Source organism: Arachis ipaensis, chromosome B4 (assembly GCF_059453495.1).
Source record: "Arachis ipaensis isolate K30076 ecotype BB chromosome B4, ASM5945349v1, whole genome shotgun sequence".
Taxonomy (NCBI): Eukaryota; Viridiplantae; Streptophyta; class Magnoliopsida; order Fabales; family Fabaceae; genus Arachis; species Arachis ipaensis.
Window position 1 is genome coordinate 20,540,428 of NC_142439.1, and position 24,758 is coordinate 20,565,185.

The 24,758-nt window shown below is 34.5% G+C and overlaps 3 protein-coding genes across 4 annotated transcripts; all 3 read right to left on the reverse strand.

Moving 5' to 3' along the window:
* Positions 1 to 2,891: 2,891 nt before the first annotated feature.
* PUP4 (purine permease 4) lies at positions 2,892 to 4,360 on the reverse strand. Of its 2 annotated transcripts, XM_088485305.1 has the most exons (2): positions 4,106 to 4,360; positions 2,893 to 3,592 (listed from the first exon to the last, which is right to left on the reverse strand). In XM_088485305.1, exons 1-2 carry the CDS (start codon positions 4,306 to 4,308, stop codon positions 3,034 to 3,036), a joined length of 762 nt encoding a protein of 253 aa, XP_088341431.1. In that variant the 5' UTR covers positions 4,309 to 4,360; the 3' UTR covers positions 2,893 to 3,033. The 2 variants fall into 2 exon arrangements, with proteins under 2 accessions (XP_088341430.1, XP_088341431.1); XM_088485304.1 differs by having other exon boundaries at positions 2,892 to 4,360.
* Positions 4,361 to 21,079: 16,719 nt separating this feature from the next.
* LOC148566859 (uncharacterized) lies at positions 21,080 to 21,769 on the reverse strand. Its single transcript, XM_088484462.1, has one exon. It carries the CDS (start codon positions 21,767 to 21,769, stop codon positions 21,080 to 21,082), a length of 690 nt encoding a protein of 229 aa, XP_088340588.1.
* Positions 21,770 to 21,791: 22 nt separating this feature from the next.
* Positions 21,792 to 23,243, reverse strand: LOC148566860 (uncharacterized). The gene is made up of 2 exons (XM_088484463.1): positions 22,782 to 23,243; positions 21,792 to 22,115 (listed from the first exon to the last, which is right to left on the reverse strand). The coding sequence occupies exons 1-2, from the start codon at positions 23,241 to 23,243 to the stop codon at positions 21,792 to 21,794; spliced, it is 786 nt and encodes a 261-aa protein (XP_088340589.1).
* Between the last annotated feature and the right edge of the window lie 1,515 nt (positions 23,244 to 24,758).

Sequence of the window (24,758 nt, forward strand, 5' to 3'; positions counted from 1 at the left end):
CAATATGAGATATTGCTAGAGATAATTTTTCTCTAATTGATTAAAAAACGGTGTCTTTAAAGTTGTTCATCTTTCTCTTGATGAACCGGAGTTAAAATGAATAACTTTTCTAAAGATGAAGATATCAACTATATATGATAGAGAAATACAGTATGATTTTAGATTATTTTTTGTGTGTATACATATAATATACAATATTCTTACTAATTCTATTCAGACAAATAATTAAAATTTTATCTTTTGAATACTTATATATTTTAGAAAAAAATGTATATCATATAATTGTTTTTGAAAATAATTATTAATTTAATATTAATAAATATATATTATTTATATATTTGTATCTCTGTGTCCGATAATTTTTTATAATTGGTGTGTCGCCGTATTTTTATCGTGTTGTATTTCGTATCTATGTCCATGTCCGTGTTTTATAGTGTGAGACATTAAATATATATTAAATTCATCTTTAATTTTTTGAAAAATAAAAATGCTATATACATTAAAAAAAACAAAAAATTAAACCAATTCATACATCATCATCTGGTGAGAACCATTTTAATTACTAATTTTATTAAATGTGTGTCATTTATTGGTTTTCTTTTCCCCCGTAATAAAAGAGTGCAATTAATTAAGAGAGATGAAAAGATATAATAGTCAAAGAGGACCAATAAATGAGGTTCAGCTATATATACACGATAAAAGCCAAGGCTATTCACAAGAAGAATGCTCTACAACACGAAAAAGATTCCAGGAAATCATATTGTACGTAGCAAATTACCGAAAATAGTGGCACTTTCTAAACCAAGTCTTTGTCCCATCAAAAATTAATACTAATAATTAAAAGAATTTAATTTCAATGGACAAAGAATAAATATTTTATATAATTATTTAATTAATTATATTATTTTTAGATTATTATTTATATAATTAATATAAAATATAATTATTTTTATTAAAATATCGGTACGTAGATAAATATATGTATAAAATTATTTTATAATAATAATATATTAAAATTAAATTGTAATTAAAAAAGTGTTATATGTATATTTTTTTAAAATACTTAAATAAGTAGTATACTGCTCTTTTTTAATATTGAAATTATCTAATAATGAAAAGAAAGAGAACGCAAAATGTTTGTCTTTTAATATTAAAAAATAAGCCTATAAGGTATACACCTAATATGTGTATAAAAGAAGGTGTTTGTTATGGTGCCTAAATTCTAAATTTAAAAGTATAAAGTTAAAAAATTTTAAATATTTTAAAGTTACTATAAAAAGTAATTTAGACAAAAGTTAGGCACCAAACAAAAGGCACCATACAATTCGCCATAAAAAATGCTACCAATGTTATTTTTTCATATAGAACTAACAATCATAATGTTACTACACTTTTTGAATACATTATGTTACTTTCTTGCAGTGATATAATTAAAAAAAATGACATATATATGTTTAAGTGAATTATCTGAACATATTATTGTTGTTATTTTTTTAATAATCAAAATATATAAATATGTGATTATAACTCAATAATTATATTAGCAAAAATTATGTTGTATAAATTTTGCAGTTAACTACTGAAATTGTAGAATAATACAAATTGCTTTATATAATAATGATGCTTGTGAATACGTTTCTGTTCTTTCTTTTTATGTATACAAATGTTGAAAGTACCTTACAGTTTCCAGCACATATTACACATGACTGAAATTAAGCATTCAACACTTTTAGCAACGGATTTCTTGTGATACCAAAGTTGCCTGTGCCAAGTTTGACCAAATTAAGCTCAATTTTACCTGCCGGGAAATGCTGAAACTGAAAGTAATGCCAAAGTTACAATTTCCTACTTCATGATATGAATTTTATCTTGAATTAATTAAGTTCATTATTCATTGATATATATAAGACAAATTAATTATGGTTGTGCTACAATTGAAGTAACTGAAATACCTGGCACCTTTTTTCTTGAGGGTCCTTTTAATAAAAGTCTCTAAGAACTTATTTATGAGTTTTATTTTCAGGGAAAGGAATCATGAAATTATTGATTCGTACACCTTTGTGTTGAAATTTAAAAAAAGAAAAACTCTGTCATCATCATAATCCTAATTCTCAATTCAAATATGTAAAAAGATTGTGATATAAGTTTTCTTGGTCAATATTTATTTAATTTAAAAATTTCTTTTTATTTCTTTATTTGTGTTCAGCTATTTTTGTTATTCATATTTACTTCTTTTTCTCTCTTCATTTTCATGGAATTCACACATCCGAAAATCAAGCAAATTTTTTTATGCATGGTATCCATCCCATGCATCCAAAAATAAATAAATAAATAAATTTGGCAAGAAGATCTCAACTCTCAAGTAAACCATTCTGATTCTTAGCCAAACTAGCCAACAATAATCCCTCACCATCATGAATAATTCAGATACTACTGACGCTTTTTTATTATTCAATTATATTAGATCGATGTATATTAAAATTAATTATTAAAAAGAATTAAATAACATATATATTTATCTATATTTATATATAATATTATGAATGCTTTTAGTATATAAATATATTTTTGTTTATTATTAATTAAAGATCACACTAAATACACACACCTCGTGTAATTGAGAATGACACTCCTTATTATCATATATGCTGTGTATTTAATATAAGAGTTATTCTACATACACATTAAAAATAAATTAAATTATTCATATATTTATATATAAATATATTGGTAACTAATTTTAATGGTTGATTTTAATATACAAAAAATATTTTTGTTAATATAATTAGTCCCAACAATATTACTAAAATAAATTTTATAATAACTATAATTATACTTATTATAATGACCATGAAATTTTTACAATACTAATGTACATATTATTAAGGTGAATACTCACATAAAATTACTATGATATAAAGATAATAATTAAAAATTATGAGATCATGCAACGATTTCGAATTCAAGCGAAAACAACTTTATGTACTTAGCTACCTATCATGACTAATCATCAAATCCTATATGGTTCAAACTTCAATGACTAACCCCAAGATTTCTCACCATACTAACCAACTCCAGGGAAGATGAATCTTCAGCAGAATGGTGGTTGTTGTTGTTATTGTTTTGCTGAGGAATAGCCTTAGCTTCCAACATCTTAGTATACATGCCATAAACATAAGAGCAAAACCCCCACAAACATAAAACAGTGGCCACAGCTTTCAACCCACCAAACTTCTCTCTCAAAAACACAACGCCTCCCAAAACATTCATGGACAACAGAGCCGTCATGCAAATCCCTCCGGTCAACGACGATGTCAAGAAAACCATCCCCGCCGTGCCCATAAAGCAAAACTGCCACGCCAAGATGGTTGCCACGATCAAAACCCAGTAAACCCTTTCTCCTTTGTCAAACACCTCTTTCCCTTCTCTCTTCATCTCCGAGAATCCGCCGTCGAACGCCATTCCCACGGTGGCCAGCGCCGTCGCCGTCATCTCCATGACCAGCTGCATCTCCATCACCATCTCGTAGCAATAAACCTTTTTGTAGATCTTCTCTACAATGGGAAGGTACAAAGCAAACAACAAACCTGCACTAATGGTGCAAAAGAATCCGATGAAATACTGCTTTTCCGTTACACCTTTGGGTCTTTCTTTGCTTGAATTCAATGCGAGAATGATGGAGCTCAGCGTGATGAGAATCACGGTGTTGAGATTCGAAAAGGTTATCTTTTGCTTTACAATGATGACAGAGAGAATGAGATTAAAACCAAGTTGAGAAGAAAGAAGAAGCGACGAGGTTGAAACTGGAAGATACGAAACCCCCCATGAAAAAAGAAGATTATTGATTCCCAGCATGATTCCAACAAAGATCGATAAAGTTAGAATCTTTTTGTTGAAATCGGTAAAGGGTTTTCGGATGGTGGATTTGAGGAGAGAATATGGGAGAAAAATGGGGATGAGTAAGAGAGGAAATCCCGTACACTGAACCCAAGTTGAAACCCATTTGCTTGAACCTTTGTGGGTGAAATAATACTTTGAAAGCATGCTTGAAGAGACCGAACCCACAAAGAGGAGAAAATAATTCAGAACCAGAAGGGACATGTACCTCTTATTTCTTATGGATTTTTGATCTGTTGTTGCATGCAATTCTTCTTGTGTTTTCTTGTTGCCCATTTCTAATTCCGTTTCTTCTTCTTCTTCAATGTTGTTGATGGATTCGATTTCAAGTGCTTCGTAGTTCTTGTTTGTTGGAGCCATGCTCAGAGATCCGTGCTGGAATGCTGGCTCTTGTGATGGAGTCTTCTCCATGAAAGAGAAGGGAGATTTGATAAACACAAATAAAAAACTGATGGAAGCACAAAATTTATTGGATATAATGATAATAATAATAATCTGGACTCTAATCTATTTATAGCTTGCAAAGATATTATTTGAGGTTATTAATTAATTCTGTATTAAAATTATTTTTTTATCAATAAAATAAAAAATGTATTAATTATTTAAAAAAAATAATGTTAAAATAATGCCTATAATTTTTATATATAAGAAGTAAATTAAAAGTGCATGTGTAGAAGATAGTTATGTCTAAATTGAGTTTATATAAATGAAACATTTATCGCAGTTTATAAATATGTTAACAGAGAGACAGAAAATTAAGTGGTTGGAGCAATTTTATAAATACGTTACTATTTCTGCAATAATAATATATTTTTCTTGATATTTATGGTCAAGTTATATTAATAGTTATATACCGGGTAGGCGTGTATAGTAATTCTTTCTAGCTATACACTTTTTTTTACTCGCTAAATCATTGAATTATAACTACATATTTTATACTCTAATATTCATATATAGATTTCAAATATTTATATTACGTTAATTTAATCCATATAACAAATTAAAGTATAATAAATTATTTTTGTTTAATATAAAATTTTATAAACATAACCTATATATATATACGATATAAACAATTAATTTAATGATGGGTTTTGGAAAAATAATCACCCCAACAAAAAAAAATGACATCCTTCAAGATGTACCAATTGCTTAAAGGTTAACATCACACCTATGTATCTCTGTTAGTGCATGCTTTTGAAACTGGCAAGATCTCAAATGTATATCATATATATGGTATAAGTATAAATTAATAAATTTCCAAAAAAAATAATGCCATTTACGAGCATTTCATATAATAAAATTAAATATCTCATGAACAGTAAAATAATTCAACTTTTTATTAATGACTATTAAATATAATTATAATATTTTTATTGAAATATTAAATCAAGATATTTAAAAAGTATCTTCAATTCTTCATAATAAAGAGTATCATTAAAAAGTTGAAAATTTGGATCTGGTTTAAAACGTCTTTAAATAAAAGCGTTTGATCTCGTTTGTTGAATAAATTATCATATGTTAATTAGATTTTTCGATACGTGACATAGATTAAATGAGTTATTATATTCTTAATCATTAATTTGACTCTGGTACTAGTTTTTTAATTTGTTTGAAATTTACATTTTTAACAAAAAATTTATTAGAGGTTTATTTTATTTTTTATTATTTTTTATAAATTTTATAATACTATTTTTTTGCTTTTATTTAATTATCATTTTGATCTTTTTTCTCATTTTACGAATTTAATAATTTTTTAGGAGTTGAGTTTTTATTTATACTTTTTATAATTCCTTTAATAATTTTTTTATTTTTGAAAATCTATATTTTAATCTACCAATTCTTATTGCTACTCGATCTACTTTTAGTCTAGTAATCCTTATTTATTTTTAAATTCTTTGACTAAAACTTATTATGAAATTGAGATTTTGGAAAAAATTATTTGATAAAGAAATTTAGTTTTATTTGAACTAATATTAGTTTGAATCATTAATATAATTATTTTTCTCTTAGATTTTTAATTTTATTCATAATTTATATTTTTATTATTAATCTATATTTTTTAAAATATATTTATTAATTATGACTAAATAAACAATTAAAAAAATGTTGTTTTTATCATCTTTATACTAGTGAGGTCCTTTGCTAGAACATGGTCTCCAACTCCACAGCACGTAAATTCTGTGTGTCATTATACTCAATTGTAATCTTGGTATTTTCTTTCTTCTGAGTTTGTGCAATTACTAGTTTATTGGATTTGTGCAAATGTTTTTGAGACCTTTGTCAGTTCATGTTAGAGTATAATTAAGATTAATTAGCATTATTTAACATATATGAATATATTATAGGATATTATATTTTTATTATTTCGGTTTTCTTAATATCTATAAATAATACTAATTGATCTTAATTATACTCTAACAACCTTGTTGATTGCTACATTGTATCTTCCATAAACATGGCATGTTATCGAATAAATTAATATTTAGGGTTACAAATATTTATAAAACATAAATAAAATGCACTTTTTTTATTTTTAATATTAGATTAACAATAATATTTTTTTAAATTGTAATTTATTGTGGTATTTTTCTAAAATGTGAAATGATGTAATGTACGAAATACAAATCAGACCTTATGTTCGATATGCCAATCCCATTACTTCTATATACATATTTCTTCTCCTACGGTCATATCTGCCTTATGTTCGATATGCCAATCCCATTGCTATGTGCCCATGTTAAAAAACCAAAAAACAAAATAAGTTAACAAATCGCCATGTAACGAGGGGATGAGAAACAGAAGGAATTAAAGAAAATGTTAAAAGACTTATTTTATTTATGCTTTCACTTTCAATATTTTTTATTTTTAAAATTATTTTAATGATAAAATAAAAATATCAAATAATATTTTATTATTTTTAAACGCTCTTTAATTACTACAAGAAAAATCACTTTTAGCGGCCATTTATTTTGCTTTTAGCAGCAATATATATGGCCACAAAAAATAACTCTAAAATTTTAATATTATTCATTTTTAACGGCCATTACTATTGCCGCCAAAATCCATTTTACCGGCAATTTATATAGTCACTAAATAATTCTAAAATTGTAATGTTATTCACTTTTACCGGCCATTACTATTACCGCTAAAATGTTAAAACTTTTTTTAGTTATATTATACTTATTTTCTTAGAAACAATAAACTACCTTTTTCTTTTAGAATCTCAATTAATTTTTGCTAACAATTATTATTGTTATGCATAATATAAACATACTGAAATTAATTACTACGAAATGAAATATTTTATTAAACTCAAAATATTGATACACAAATTTCTCTTGAAAAATAAAAAATCATGTTACAAATCTAAATAACAAAAAATACTACAAGTCTATAAACTCAAAATGAGCTTCCTACAGGGTTGCTATGTCCCCTTCTGTCTCAACGCCATTGGTAAGATCCATCATCCTTTCCTGACGCTCAGATTTCCCTCCACATTTCGTGCATTTTATCTGCAAAGTATGAGGTGCATGTTTACTCTCCACATTGTTTGAATTAATGGATCTTAAAATGACAGGAATTTATCTATTGCAAAAGCATGACAACACTATATTGGTGCATTATAACACAGGAAAGGGGGAAAACATAATAGTTTAGTAGGTTTTAGTATACAAACATAAATTACCTTTGATCTAAGGTAACCACCGAATGTTAGACCAATTAAAGTAGTGTCCTCTTCCAATGAGCAAAATTATCTATATGTTGTTGAAAGTAGCGTCTAGAATCATTTTCAGAAAGCTTTCCCTGCTGAGCTTGCAGATCCAGAAAGGGTGTAACCGTACACACATCAAACACAACTTTGACATGTTAAACTAATTTTCAAGATGAATATAGCAGAACCAATCTCCAGCATATCCGATAGACAAATAGGATATAAATTCTTACAATTTTATAATATAATTCCCCTCCCATTACAAACTCAAGAATAAACACTGAATATTCTAATCAAGGTAATTAATCAAGGGAAACTCACGTTTGAGACAAAGATGTGAAGTAACAAATGAAAGGCAATAAAAGAATGTGCAACAAGTGGCAGAAGGGTGAAGCAAAAGAGAGAAGACAAGATTTTTCTCTGACCTGCAATCTTTATCAATGTTAAGGCATGCTTCATGCATATTTGTACCTAAGCGATCCATCAAGCTTTCCTCCGCCACACGGTAATTAAAACTTACTGCAATAGCAAATTCCCAATCATATTCATATAATCATAAAGATAAAACATAATCATGTACCTACGTAGGATAATGAGAAATCTATGGACACTGAATTTTTTGTTAAATAATTCTCACAACCTCATCCAAGCTTAGAGGAATTGAAACAGCATGATCAATTGACAAGTTACCTGACCTATTCTTCACGTCAATGAAACCGTCCTTCTTGATTCTTTCTATATAATCTTTTCCAAGTCTTTCTTCAACTCCTGTCTTCAGATCATAGCGTCCAGAGATGTTGACAACTAATTTAACATCATCATATTTAGAAGCATAAAGAAGCACCACTCCACCTCCTGCACCAAGAGTCCAAGATACAGCAACAGTTGAATTATAAGTACAGTTTGTATAAAAATAAAAAGATTAAAAGAATAAATTTATGAAGATGCACCAGTTATTTGGTTCTCAAAACCACACCAGTAAGTTACGTTTATCAAGTACAAATGGAAAGAAAATGACATTCACATTGAGGAGTGGGGCGCATTTCATCAATCTTACCTCACCCCATATGAAACCTGGTTTAAGGAAATATAACAAAATAATCATCTCTAAAATCATAACAACAAACTTACCCCGTATAATGAGTACAAGGAAAACAGAGAAGAGCACGTGGTACCCAAAAAAGAAAGTCGATAAGCCCTATTAGAAAGATGTCCTGGCACCAGTGGAATGAGTGAAAGGGCAACCACAACAAAAACCTATACACATGATATTAAATAAAAGCATCAGCACATAAGTAAACTTTGCAAATCTGTAATTCAAATGCCTCATACAACAAAGATCCTTGTCCTCATGTTTAAAATCTAAGGTCTCATCATTAAAATTTTGAACATTAAGAAAAACAAAGATAGCCAGCAGTAGCAGTGACATCCACTTGTAAGAAAGTCGAAATCAATATTTTCAGCCATTTTCTTTTACTCTTCAATCTGCAGAGTGTATATTAGAAATAATTAACAGAGGACTAGAGGAGACAATAGTTGGGTTTAACTGTCAAATATAATTAACAGGTTCTTTAAAGACTTGGATTAGGACTTCTACAAATCTCAAGACAAATAAAGGAACAACCTGATTGGAAGATTGAAATGACTCTTCTAAAAATATATATAAGTTAAAACACACAAAAAAATTAGATTCAATAAAATATAATTTTTATTACAACAATAACACCCAAACTAGGAAAAAAGGTCGTTATTAAATAAGAACTAATTAATAGTTACAAATCTTAATCATAATTATATAAATATTATTTTTTATAAATAATTAAAAGAATATTTATATGTAATATTTTAAACTAAAAAAATTTGATCTGATAAAAAGAGAAATTAGACCATAGTTTTGTAGAATAATAAACCCTAATAAATCTTTAAAAAATTAATCAAAATGAAAGTCATGCCATAATCACACAAACAGGACATTGAGCCTCATTAGAAGTTAGCACATACAAACCTTCTCTGACTCAGATAATAATCACTTTAAGTCTTATCCACTTGAATTCTAACAGAGATAAACACAAACACTATAAAATTTTACTTCAATTTTAAATAATTAAAAATCATTCATTATTTTAAATAAAAAATAAATCTTTGCGTTGGTCCTAATTTTCTAAAAGCAAGAAAGAGAAATTAAAGGGGAAAAAAAGCCCTCAATAAAATAAAATATTTTTTTGCATTTTTTTTCCTTGATAGAAAATAGTTTGGCCAACGGTTAACACTACTTACCTCCGAGTCTCTTGTATTCTAATCAAAGCAAAGTTTCTTTATCAATTTCTTGGTCACCCTCTGAGACTCAAACTTCACCTTCCCTGACATACCCTTCACATCAATCCCTCTTATATTTCTTCTCATCATGTCATCCCATTGTAAACAAAGAACAGACTTCTAGATCTTTCAAATTTTACTAAATTAGAACTAAAAAATATTATAAAGACTAACATAAGAAACAAGTATTGCACAAGAGGGATAAAAGAACTGTTTGAACTTTGAACCTTATAATTACATGAATAATAGCATGTCAAAATGGGATAAGAGGAAGCATGTTTAGCAATTAATGAATGAATTAGTGTGTTTTAAGTTCCTCAGTGAATCCAATGAATGAATTAGAGAAACAGAAGAAGTGGCAGTTGCTAAGAAGTTTCATTTTGCAGAAAGAAATTTATGGAGCTATTTGTCATAGAAAGTATATATAAGCACGACTAAATAGCTCCATGAATCTAGAGTGATGCCTAAATATGTTTGAAAAAGCTTAAAAGAAGTCCTTCATGCCACATAGTGACTAACTTGGGATAATAATCAGAGACCATAACCATACATGCAATGCAAGAAAAATTGTTAGAAGTGCCAATATGGTAGATCAAATTGTTAGAAGAATTACTCTTAGAATGAACCAATAGTGCTATGATCATTGAGTTTGCCACCATGTCTGCTGGTATCTGCATCATCATTTCAATTCCACAATCATATATATATATATATATATATATATATATATATATATATATATAAAGTGAGAAGAAAAATGAAGCAATAATTATAAAAATTTAGAAACTAGCTTCACATCTTCATACAGTATTATTTTTGTTAAGGAGGAAGAATCAGTTACTTGAGTCATAAATAGGTGAATTAGTTACAAAATCTAAATCTGTTATGAGCTGAGTTAGTCACGCTAACTGAGTCTGTTAAGAGCAATGTTCTGAAAACCGGACCGGACCGGCCGGTTGAACCGGTTTAACCGGGAACCGACATAGAAAACGGTCCGGTCCTCTTACTAAAACCGTTGATGACAAAACCGTTAGAAAACCATTGAACCGGTTGATAACCGGTCGTTGGACCGGACCGGAAACCGACCGGTTCGTATAAGACGCCGTCGTTTTGATTTTGTCAAGGGAAAAAAAAAAAAGAAAACCCACCCACCCCACGCGAGTTACTCCCCTCACCCCACCAAAACACACCCTCATTTGAAAGACAACACAGAACACACAGCAAGAGCAAGCCCTAGCTCCTTCCCAACCCAAAAATCCAGCTTCTTGGACGGAACCGCCGCCACCGTTCGTCTGTGTCGGCGTCTCCGCGGCCTCTTCCTTCTCCTTCTCCACGGCGTCTCCCCTTTCTAGCTCGGCACGTCTTCCATTCACAGGTGAAATCGCTGCTCGAGGCCTTCAGCTGGTGCGCCGTGTTGTCGCTGTCGTCTTCCGCTGTCAGTGGAAGGTTAGTGAAACTGTGATTTACTGATTTGAGGTTAGTGGAAAGTTGAGTCTGTTACTCTGTTTCAAGGATTTGAGGTTGAATTTGTGATTTGTGATTTCTTGGGTCTCTTGTAATGCTGTTGATTTGAGTTTCGAATTTGTGATTACTGACTAGTGACTTGTTAAGCTGCTGTTTTGTTATGGCATTGAGTGTTTTGAATTTGGAATTTGTGACAAGTGATTTGTGATTTGTGATTAGTGATTTTGTTATGCTGCTCTTTTGATGGCTCTGTTTTGTACTTGTTAGTTGCTGATGGCTTTGAAATTTTTGTTCAAATTTACTGATGGCTCTGTTTTGTAATTACTAGTTGCTGATGACTCTAAAATATGAGGGGGTTGTAACTTTAGTTAAATCAACACTAATTTAATGGCCACTTTAATTTCTTAAGAAAATCCTTCTCTCATTCACTTTTTAGATTTTGTTCTATGTCTAAATGGGAGAATTTGTAAATTTTTGTGCCTTGCAAATGAATGAATGATGATGCAGGTAACATGAAAGACAAATTTTACCGGATGTAGGTGAAGATATAGATGAGATGTATGATGAATTGTTTAAAAATTATGGAAAAGTGGTATTTAAGAGGAAAGATCAAAAGCCTGCTACTGCAGAGGTTGATGATGATGCCGAAAGCCTATCGTGTAAGCCTCAAAAGCAGTATATTAAACTTGCAACTTCGTTTTTATATGCAGTCTATAACTTTTAGTGGCGTGTGTCTTATATCAGGTTTCTTCTTGTATTTTGATAAAGATCATATGGAAATAAAATCAAATGCTGGTTGTTGCTGAATGAGTGGGGGGTAGCTACCTGTCAATGCCATATATAAATAAACTGAAGAATGATGATGATGGTAGTAGAAGGAGAGTCAAAGTGTATAGGTAGTTTGTGATATGTTATGCTTTCTTATTCAATGACTACTTGTTATGTTGATACCTCAACTTGGAAATAACACTAGATCCCGTTTATGGCTTGCTCAGCAAGAAGAATCTATTGCTAAGAGAGCTCTCTTACAACAGATGATCACAACGTTGCCTAAGATTAAATCAAAAAGGTCATCTTGCAAGGTTCAGGTTCATGTTCAGTTAGCATAATACCACAGAATGATCAACATTTTCTAACTGAACTAGCTCAACATTCTGTTGAAATTGATAATCCTTTGTCTCTTGACATTTCTAAATTAGAATCTGAGGTGTTAAGTGATCCTGTTAACCCTCAAAGTCAAAAATTTAATATTTAGATATTTTTTTTTACTATTTAACCTTTGAGTTTGTATTTGGATAAGATCATATAAATTTGGTTGATGATTTTTAGTGTAGTGTTTTAAATTTGGAAGATATTTTAGGATGTTTATTTATAATTTATTTATTATTTATTCTAAAACGGTTTTTCCGGTTGAACCACTGGTTGGACCGGTTAGACCAATAAACCAGTGAACCAGTGATTAAAGCGGTTTGATGACCGGTCCGGTTTTTAAAACCTTGGTTAAGAGTCATTAGGTGTTAGTTAGTATGGCTCTTCCAATTGTATAAATAAGTATGAATTGCACTAGCAACATAAGTACAATTTATCAAAATCACATTCAGGTTTACCCTTTTCTTCTTCTTCGCCTATGTCGTTGTCTTCATTGTATTCTTCTTCTCCTTTTTTACTTATTATGCCACCATATGCATATGCACCAAGACAGTTATCAGTGTAACCCTCCTTTTTTAATTGCACTCACTAGCCCCTTGCCTATGCAACAGCTTCTCCCTAGAACAAGTCCAAAAAGTGAAACATAACATGGTACTTTTTAAAGTCCCCACCTCCCCTACCTTCTTAAGCCAAATCTCACTATAAACTAGAAGCTCTATTTGCTGCTCATTTTCTGTGTCACAGCGGGTTCTTCTTCTTTGAGTCTCACTTCTTGAATAAGGGTATTTTTATGCCCAAAACAACATCATTTTACTTTGATAATTCCTATAATCCAAACCATGAAACCTATTTACATTAGTTAGCATTCACAGGAAATAGAAACCTACAACTTCAAACTTCTGTGACTATTATCAAATAAAGTAATGAACACCCCTATACCTGTCTATGTACACCATAATACAAGAAAATGATGAAAAAATTACCCTTCAATAATGACAAATAGTCAAATTTCTCTATGAACTCTCTTATCTCAGATTCCACAAAAGAAGATAAAATTAAAAATGAAAACTCAGCCTTCTGAATATTCAAACCAAACAATTAATTGAGCAAAAGGAAAATTCGACAACGGAAAAATATGAGGAGAGGGAGAAGTCGCGATCGTTACCAGAGAGAAACAGAGGAGCAGAGCAGCAACGAACAACGAGCAACAAGTTTGGCCACCAAAGAGAAACAGAGGAGCAGCAACAACCGTTGGCGACGGCGGCAACAACAACAAAATCTTGCTGAATTTCAGAATTAGCAAAAATATAAAATGAAAAACAGAAAATCGAAAAAGTAAAGAGAAAAGATCTACCGGCAGCGACGATCTTGTGCTCCTACGCGCAAGACGGGCGGCGGTGCAAGCGACGGAGGTGCGGTGTTGTGAAGAGGAGGCAAAGGCAGAGCCGAATGCAGCGACAGCATCGTTCGTGAAGAGGCGCTTTCCCTCAATCGACCCAGAGGTTTGGTTTGGGCGTTGCTGCCAGATCTTGAGATGCGTTCGTGGAGGAGGCGCCTTTGCTCGACGGCGGTGGTGATGGCGGCAGCGACGGCTACGACGAGCTTAGGGTTTAGGCGTTGGCACCATTCTTCATCTTCAACATATGTTAGGTCTCTCTTTGAATATCTGAATCAAGTAATCCACACCTTTTTGCCCAACTCGAAGGCTACATTTATTTTTGAGAATAGGATAAGATATTGATAGACAGATATAAAATTGTGTGTTTTTGTATTTTATTTAGTGATAAATTAGAGCAAATTATGAAAATTTAATTTATTTTTATTTTTTTTTCATTCAAAAATTTTGAAATGAAAAATATAATAATAAAAAATATAATTATGAAAAATTAACAAGAATAATAAAAGAAAAAATAAAAAGTAAGTTGTGTCCTTTGTTAGTGTCTCTGTGTTCTTTTTATCACAAAATACACTAATTCAGTATCTCTAAACATATTGTCTTTGTTCATGTCTCTTCTATGTGGATATCCTAAGGTGGATACGATGCTCTCCCTTCATTGTTGGTCTGGATAGGCCAATTTTTTATTTGGTTTAAGGTCCAAATAAGTTTTATCAGTTCATGAAGATGTGTAGAGAGATTGAAGTCACCCTAGCAGATCAGATTAGAGAGAAGTCACGAATTTCAAACCATGGCCAACATGGAGTTGTAGCTAGTGGCGATGAAGGAAACACAGTAAGGAATCCCAACAACAACAGAAGATAGCCATGTAGAAACACAGAGAGCAAGTCGATTCAGAAACGATGAGGTGCGGGAGCAGCATCTTCTTTGCATAGAGAAGGCAATAATACAGTGTTGATTTTTTGGGTGTTTTAGCTTTGAAAATGGAACGCAGTTGGAGCATGCAATTGTGGGGAAGAAAGTTCCAATACTGGGTCGGGTTGGATTTTGGGGTTTTGGTCTGGGCCTTTTCGGACACTAGATAATGACCAAAAAAAAAAAAAACAAGAATATCAACTTCAGGTCCAAAAAACGAAAAAACAAGAATATCGATTTTGTGTGTATGTAACAACTCGCGAACAAATCAATTTGGGTTGGTCGAGTGGTCAGCTCACTCGTCCGTTTAAGTAAATGTCGGGAATACCAAAAAAATGTATTCAACAAGACATAATGCGCGGACCAAAAAACATAGACATAATGCAACTGAAATACAGAATCCACAAGTTGTAACTTCACAAAAACAAAAAATCCACAAGAAGGGTATTGATCTTGGTAATAAGCTAAATTATTTGTGTCATAAAAAAAACTAATTATTTCCCTCCAAACGATGAATACTACACACTCAGGAAAAAAAACTCAGAAAGGCTTTTAGCAAATCTAAATTGGGATATCCGTATATATGTATTTTTAAAAAGAAAATGAGCATCTATTTTTTTTGTTGGTAAAAAAAAAAAAAAAAACTTAAATGTCACTCCGAGGTCCGAGCAAAGCAAAAACTATGGGTGTCAGGTTCTAACAAAAAATATTATACTGGAGTATTATAAAAATATAATTTTTTAACATTAAAAAATTCTTTGGTTCATAATAAATACGTTTAGGAAAATTATAATTTTAAAACATCTTTAATAATATTTAGCTATTAATTATTTTATTAATTTTAATCAGGTCACTAATTAAAGGATATATAAGTATATTTACGCTATTTTATTTCTATGACGTGAAGAAGTTATTTCCAACCTCCATTTTGAGAATAAAATAATAAAATTTGATGATTTAATTACTAATTTCTGATAATAAATATTTTAAAACTTGAAATAAACGTGAGAATATATTATTTTCAAGTGATCATTTATTGGAATAATTACCCTTCATTTCCTTTCTAATAATAATTTCTTTATGTTTATACTTTTTATAATAAACACTTTTTTGACATTAGTATTTTTTTTAATAATTATATACGAGTAAATAGTTAAATTCGTATGTAAAAGATCATTTATTTTTTAAATTGATTTTTGAATTTATTTTTAATTAAATTTACTCTTTAAAGATTTTATATTAAAAAAATATGAGAAAACAATTACAATTATAAACAATACGAACAATAGAATTAAAAAAAGTAAATTAAAAAATTAAATTCTTAATTATTTAATTTTAAAATTTAAATTTTAAAAAATTAGAATAATTAAGTCCATTTACATATAATGTCATTTGAACCTCCCAATATCTATACCTTTCTCCCCCCTTGTGCCTCCGCAGCCTCCAGTGCGTCGTTGAAACCCCCTACCGCCCACCATGCCAACGCTGCCGCGGGTTCCTGTCGACGCCACCGAAGCATCACCTCATGCCCATGTTCTTCCATAGATGAGGCGGATTCCTCTGCAGTCGTTTCTGTGCTTTTTTCCTTGCAGCTGCATCCCCCATCCGTCGTGTCGTCGCCGCCACAGCCACAGCCACAGCCACTCGCGGACTAGCCAACGTCGCCCATCCTCCCGCTGACGCTGTTCAGCCTCTCCGCATTCGACTTGTGTGCCATAGCAACAAAAGATCGTGCAACAGCAGCCCCGTGCGTCCTCGTTACCGCTGCCCACCCATCGCCGGCCGTGCAGATTCGCAACCTCGCCTAACCGAAGTTGTCATTGCGTGGCTGCTCTGTTGCCGGATCTCCTCCCCTGCCTCCATGCGTCGCCATCGACATTCTCCACTCCCCAAATGTGCTGGATGTTCAATTCACTAGGTATATAGATGGTTATTTTAATTTTTAATTGGATGATTATTTTGTTCGATTCGGTTAAAGTATATACAATTAACAAATGCTAGATGATCATTTCACTAGGTAACCAGGTGATTATTTTAATAACTATGTAAATGATTGTTTGATGACGATCTCGCTACGGTGATGGGGGAGGGGCTACAGGGGTGGACGATGATGGTCGGTGAGGGAGCTTCTAACGCCGGAGAGGTAGGATGATTGATGAAGATGGGGGTGGCAGATAGTTTGGGGGGAAGAGGGTGTTTGGGTGAATTCCTTTGGTAAACTAAGGTTGAGATGGTTAATTTTTTGAAATAACTGTTTGGGTTTTTTAGCTTAGGTAATTTAAAAAGTTTTCTTACTTTTTTTTTCCTTGTACTTGGCCAAATTCAGAGGTCATTGTTCATATTGTTTAGATTCCTCATGTGTCCCTAGCAGAATTCTTTTAATATTGGTCATATTAGTCTTTCTATCACTTTCATTGTTAACAATGTAATAAATATATCATGTTAGCAGCTAATTAGGACCGTAATGAATATACTATGGTGTCACTTAGTATATTATATCAGCAAATTTTGACGTTATAAGCAATGAAAGTGACGAAAGAACTAATGTGACCAACTTAAAATCTTTAAAAGACAAATTTAATTAAAAAATAATCTTTCAAAAATTAATTTAAAAAATGAGTGATCTTTCAAAAATGAATTTGACCATTTACTCAACCATACAGGTATTATCTTTGTTTTGTTGATTAAAAAATAATTGAAGTATACAATTAATTGTAACAATCATATTTTTATACTATTACTAAGAATATTTAGTATATAAATAGTATTTTTTCTACTAATATATATTACTGTAATTATGTAGATTTACAATTAAATATGACTATTAATTTATTTTTTTATAAATTAAATGTAAAAAAAATTATCTCTCATCCCTTCTCTCATGTCCCATTGTGTTTTAAAAAAATTGTCTCATCCCTTCTCCATCTCTCTTATTTAATTAATTCAACTCCGTCCAAGACAATTTAACATAATCTAACACAATATAATTCATAATATATTTATATAAAAAATAATTTAAAAATATAAAAATATATTCTAACATAATAACATAACATAATTCTTAAAGTGACACTACTTAAAGACAAAGTTAAAAACTTGAGAGAGCAAGACAAAATGAAAAAAAGCACAAAAAATTCAAATTGAGAACAGAAATTAGTGTTACTCAAATAAACATTTATGTATATATAAATTAGGTAAAAAAATAGATATAAGCCAAGAGGAGATCCATTTTATGCAAATCAGCTAAACGAGAATCTCGTTCATCAATCAACCAAAGCATACTTTTATATAATTCGAATCAACAAAATTCGAACTACACTTCAACATAATTCGAATCGACCTTTGTCGAATTATCCCCACCACTCCTCCTAAGTAATTCGAATCATGTTGCATCGAATTACAAATACGTAGTTCGAATTATATCAATTCGAATTACTAGTATCACGTGACGCATATAGAGTTCGAATCATATTGATTCGAATTACGCGTTTTTCTTTTCAAGTGGTAATTCGAAACATGTGGATTCGAATTACATGGGTTTCGCCTATATAAAGAGTTCGAACCAAGGTCATTCGAATCAGTTTTCCATTCTCATACCCCACCAAATTCCAGAGAAAACGACCTAGAATCGGGTCGGGAAAGACTCGAGCGGCATATTCAGGCGATGGGGGACGATCCGGGGAGGTTGTATCGTTTGGATGGAGTTGCTCATATCGCCGGGGGTGATCAATGACGAGGTTAGTGGTTTCTGATATTATTTTTTGATAGTGTTTTATGATTGTGGTTTATGATAGTGGTTGATGATAGCGCTTTATGGTAGTGGTTTTTGTTAGTGGTTTATGATAGTGGTTTATGTTAGTGGTTTTTGTTAGTAGTTTATGATAGTGGTTTATGTTAGTGTTAGTGGTTTATGAAAGCGGTTTTGTCGATGGTTTATTTTAGCGGTTTATGTCAGCGGTTTAGGTTGGTGGTATTGGAGGTGGTTAACTGAGTGGTTTTGCATGTTCGTTTCTCTAGTGGATTTGCATGTGGGTTATGTTAGTGGTTTTTTGGATGCGATTTTGCTAATGTTTTACTAAGTTTTGCTTTTCCATGTGGTTTTTAGAACCGGTCTATGTTTGCGGTTTACGTATGCAATTTTGGTTACTGGTTTAATATATCTTCTATTGCATGATTACTTTGTTGGTTCTTTACGGTGTGAATTGTATATGTTAGTGGTATTTTAATTCGTTCTAATTATGCGGTTCATGTAATACGCATCCCCGACGTTGCATATCGAGCATGCGGTGGCAGCAGGGGATGTGTCTTGATGAGAGGTACGTTCCGTACTTGCAGATGGCCAGATTATACCATCTTGCGAGACTGAACAACAGATGCTTCCGATTAGACGAGCCCCTTGTGAGTGCATTCGTGGAACGGTGGCGGCCGGAGACGCACACGTTCCACATGCCGTTCGGAGAGTGCACCATCACACTTCAGGACGTCGCGTACCAGTTAGGGTTGCCAGTGGACGGGCATTACGTCAGTGGTTGCCTGACAGACTTCCACGTATACATAGAGGGTGGCCGGCCAGCTTGGCAGAGGTTCCAGGAGTTGCTCGGTGTGTTACCTCCCGCAGACCAAATTCAAAAGTTCGCAGTGAACTGCACCTGGTTCCAGGAGACTTTTGGAGAGTGCCCCGATGGGGCCGATGAGGAGACAGTTAGGCGCTTTGCCCGTGCCTATATCATAATGTTGTTGGGCACCCAGCTGTTTGCCGACAAGTCCAGCAATCGTATTCATATCAGATGGCTACCCTTCGTGGCTAGGCTTGAGGAGATGGGTGGCTACAGTTGGAGGTCGGTGGCACTAGCATGGTTGTACCGGTGCATGTGCCAAGTGGCCAACAGACATGTCGTGAAGTTAGCTGGGCCGTTACAGTTACTTCAGTCTTGGATCTTTTGGCGGTTTCCTGGTTTTAGGCCTGTTGGGTATGATGCGTTTAGCTGGCCCCTTGCCTCGAGGTACCACTATTGTAGTCTACTATTCATCTTTATTTTATTTATTTTCAGTTTCACATGCAATTTTATGCCTTTTAGAATCATTCATGAATGCACTACCATGTTTAAATTCCTATGCAGGTGGTCAGGTTACAATCCTGGGGTTAGTGAGAAGGGACCTCGGGTGCAGATGGCTCGACTGAGGATCGACATGTTACAGGCTAGAGATGTAAGTACGCTAAGCACCTATGTATAGTTAGTGCTTTTTTCAGTTTATATGGTTTAACGAATAAATCAAATGGATTTGATTTGCTTTTTTCAGTTTATATGGATGCCCTATAGCACTCCCGACGTCCTTCAGGTTGTCCATCCGGTCTGGGAGATCCATCGAGCCATGCTGACGATGGGCTTGGAGTGGGGCCGCTCGGAGATTACTTCGTTGGCGTGCCCGGTGACGACCAGACACTTCAGGAGAGTACGCATTGGGTGAGTCCGGGATCCATGTTTTCAGACTTTCTTGCCGGTGATGGGATTGATGTGGATTTCGGTGGATCATATTTCCTAGATGAGATCACCATCATCATGCAGGAGGATGAGGCTGCCCGTCGACGGGGTCAGACGATGGGGACACATGCACCGTTAAATGTCGATCTGAATGAGCCTCCCTCCGTGGCTCCTGTTCATACTTTCGCCTTGGGTGGGACCCCACCATCCGCACATACTGCTGGGTTACATTCAGTTGCCGGGCCGTCCTCATCCAGACCCGTACATGTCCAGCCTAGGACGCCTGCACAGCCACCCCCAGAGGACGAGGAGGACGAGATCGAGGATGAGGAGCCGCTTATCCGGAGAGGTCATAGGACACGGGTTCCACGTCGTTGCTTTACGGGGTCGCACCTCTTTAGATGATATGTGTATCGTGGTGTATGTTATTTCTTTATCAATGTTGTATGTTATATCTTTTTCATTAATGGTGTTATATTTTATTTCATTAGTTCATCAGTTCATGCAGCAGTGTGTTTCATATTGCGTTATTTTGTTTCAGTCACTATGAAAATTTGTGTACTTTGCTTATGTTACTTATATCCATAATTAGTAAGACATTTAACATACGTGTCTTGTACGACAACAATTTTTCAGCACTGAACACCGACTACTTAGCAAACCTAGAACATCGTTTTCTAAAAAAAAGTACATATGATCAAACTAATACAAATAAGAACACAAAACCAGACATTCGTATTCATTTCACCCTGTATGGCTGGGTCCTCCGGCCTGTGGACAACTTCGACGAGTGTGTCCAGGTTGCCTACAGAGGCCACATCTCTTGGGCCGGTTCGGATCTGCCTCATCCATATTGGTCTGTATCTGGGTAGACCGCGGACGACCCTCCCTCGCACGCCTCTTGTTCGGGTCCGGTATAACGGTTGGCCCGTCATATGGTGGCCAAAAACCCTCCGGAATGGGAGGTGTGAATCCCATCCGATACACACTGAAAACCGAACTAAGGCGATACACATGGTGAACGTATGGCTGCCAAGTAACCCGTGAGTAGGCACAGCATGCCAATGCGTGCGGACACGGGAAATGAAGTGCCTGGAAGTATCCACAATCACATGTCTGAGAACTTAGTGAGACCCTGTAGCTACCCAGTGAGAACGAACCAGTCGGAGTCGTCTCTGCCACAGTGTACTCCGAGTTATCCCTGTCATATAAAGTCACGGTGAAGCACCTAGCCGTCTTCAGATTGGCCTCGATACACTTGACCAGGTGTTGACTGAATTGTTGTCCAGTACCCAGCTGGGCCTCGGCCTCCCTCCCCTTGCGGACAAATAGTTCAGCCAACCTTCCGTATGTGGCCTTCACCAGCGAGCACACAGGGAGGTTCCTGACCCCCTTCAGGATTGAGTTCACACACTCAGAGATATTGGTCGTCATGTGCCCGAATCTGCGCCCCTCATCACAATACTGTGTTTACAAGAAGCCTTCGAGCGTCTTTGCCCTTGAAGGTGAGGGCGAAATTTGCTGCTACGTGTCGAATGCAGAATGCCCGGTATGCAGCCGGAGGTAGCCATCCCCCATCAGGAGCCTCAAGCGCGGCCTTGATGCCGTTATGCCTGTCCGAAATAACTAGCAGACCTGGCTGCGGTGTCACGTGCTGATGGAGGTGGGAGAGAAAGAAGGACCACGACTCAGCATTCTCACCCTCGACTAGTGCAAATGCCACAGGGAGTATATTGGAGCTCCCGTCTTGTGCAATCGCGATAAGCAACGTTCCCCCATACTTGCCATATAGATGGGTGCCGTCAATACTCACCAACGGCTTGCAATGACGGAATGCCTCGATACAAGGTGGGAACGTCCAGAACAGCCTGTGAAAATAAGCTTGAGACTCGTCCAGCTGTCCCCCAACTCGAACAGGGATAGTCCTGAGGACTGCTACAGTACCAGGCATGGTCAACTGGACTCCTAACACCCACCTAGGGAGCTCGTTGTATGACTCATCCCAGTCACCATAGATGACGGCAACAGCCTTCTGCTTCGCCAGCCAGACCCTCCTGTACGTTGGCCTGAACCCAAAGTGTGCGGCCGTGGCATTTAGGAGCACCTTGATGTTGACGCATGCATCAGCCCTAACCATTGGCGTAATTAATGTCGCTATCACATGATAATCCAAACTCCTATGGTCGCTGGAGATAGAGGTGGCGAGACACGTATGCGGTCCGTTGTACCGTTTGACTTCCCAAATGCCCTTCCGTTGCCAAAGACTCAACCGAATTAACCATGTGCACCCATTCCCAAACTCAGAACACTTTCCCACATACCGGCGATAGTCAGACTCAACTACCTTGTACTGTACCCCTTGGCGGATGCTGTAAGTCTTCACACTCAACAGGGCCTCATCTTTATCCTGAAATTGCTGACCAACCTGGAACTCTGTCATACCAGCAGTCCCTTCCGCATCTCTAGCGCCAAATCCAGCAGGCTGCCCAGGAAGCCCATCCTGCCTCATGGCATCCAGATCCAATGATGAAAAATGGGGTGGGTACTGCTGTGTGCCAGAGCTAGATCCACCTGCAGCCCCTCTCGGGTCACTCGCTCCGAGATCATCGCCACTGTCATCAGCAATCATATCCGGCTCAACATCATCGTCATTTGGATCATCAAACAATCCGTCTCCAACACCAGCCGGTGTAGCACACTGTACTGAGGTTGGAAGATGTTCCCCTGTACCAACCTCGTCGCCAACATTGCCGCTGAGATCAACAGCGAACGAAGGGGAGGCCACAGGCTGGATCGGTGGCTCATACGCAGGGACAGAGGAAGAAGCAACGGCAGGTCTCGAGCTAGAACCGGCCACCGTGGCTAAAGTGTGCGTATTCCGGTTCGAACCCCCCAAGCTGGATACCATATCAACCAACTTTGCCAACAGCTCTGGTGTCCTCACCTCGGGAAACTGCCGGCAACAATGAAATATGACCTGCAAGTCCTCATCACTCCCGATCGTGAAACAATCATACTTCACGGTATCTTGGAGCACGGTGGTTGGAATGCGATAGAAAAACTTCTTAATCTTTTTCACACCTTCCAGACCAAGTTTCAGCAGTACAGAGCTAACAAGGTCATCATAGCTCGTCGTCGGCCTCACGATAATACAGAGAGGATCCTTATTGGTGAACTTCACACCGGATCGAGTTTTTCTCTTAATCGATCCTCTGTGGTGAACTAACACTAGAAAACTATCCTCACTAGCCATCTGATCCCTCTATGGAGAGCAACTCACGTTCACATCATATATATAGAGATCTGCTTCACAGTAATTCGAATCATCCTCATTCGCACTATATATAAGTAATCGAATAAAGTCATTTCGAATTAGCCCTGATTACCAAACCAGAGTAATTCGAATCAAGAAGATTCGAACTTCCTCTTTAATCACGTGGTCTTAGTAATTCGAATTGAGTTAATTCGAACTATACTTCCCTATTTCGATGCAGCTTGATTCGAACTACTTTGGCAGAATGCTTGGTAATAATTCGAGCTATATCAATTCGAATTATGTAAAAACCTAATTTGAATTTTGTTGATTCGAATTACATAAAAGTATGCTTTGGTTGATTGATGAATGAGAATCTCGTTTGGCTGATATACGTAATTTTAAACTCTCCTTGGCATATATCTGTTTTTTACCCTATAAATTATGTTAATTTGGTAATTGAATATTTGTAGGAATTTAACCGTTCCTATTCAATGGATACATATGTCCTCATCTTCGTCTCTATTCATTTGCGGGATGGGTCTTATTATCATGAGAATTTTACGGGTCCTTAATTAATCTCTGTCATAAATAAATAATCTTCATAGACATTTGTTTTTATGGATTTTTTTTTATCATCCTTTTAGATGAATATAATAATAAATTAAGATTAATCATCATGATAAGTATATTAAAATTGAAATATCATGAGTTAATTTTTTTAGACTTAATATTTTCTTTATAAATTATATATATATATATGAAAGATACTTTTGAAAAAAAAAAAACAATTATATACCAATGGTCGCATATCTCCATAATATGCAAAATATTCTTTTTATAGATTATATATGATAATATATAATATTTTGGGAAAGAAATTTTGCTTATCAACTCTAAAATATTTCCATTTCCATTATATGGTCGATAGTCGATACTTTTCTTTCAAATTTCTTAAATGGTAGATACTAGGAGGAACTAACGCAAGAAAAAGGACAACAAATCAATATATGCAAAAACTAGCCACTATACTAGCTCTTTGAAAAGCTACATGGAGTTGATGGCAGCACGTTTATAATTAAACTTGTGAACTATATTTAATTCATCATGTCCTGCATGTGCTCTATATATAAAGATGCAGTTGACCTTTGTTATTCTCCAGTGTTATCA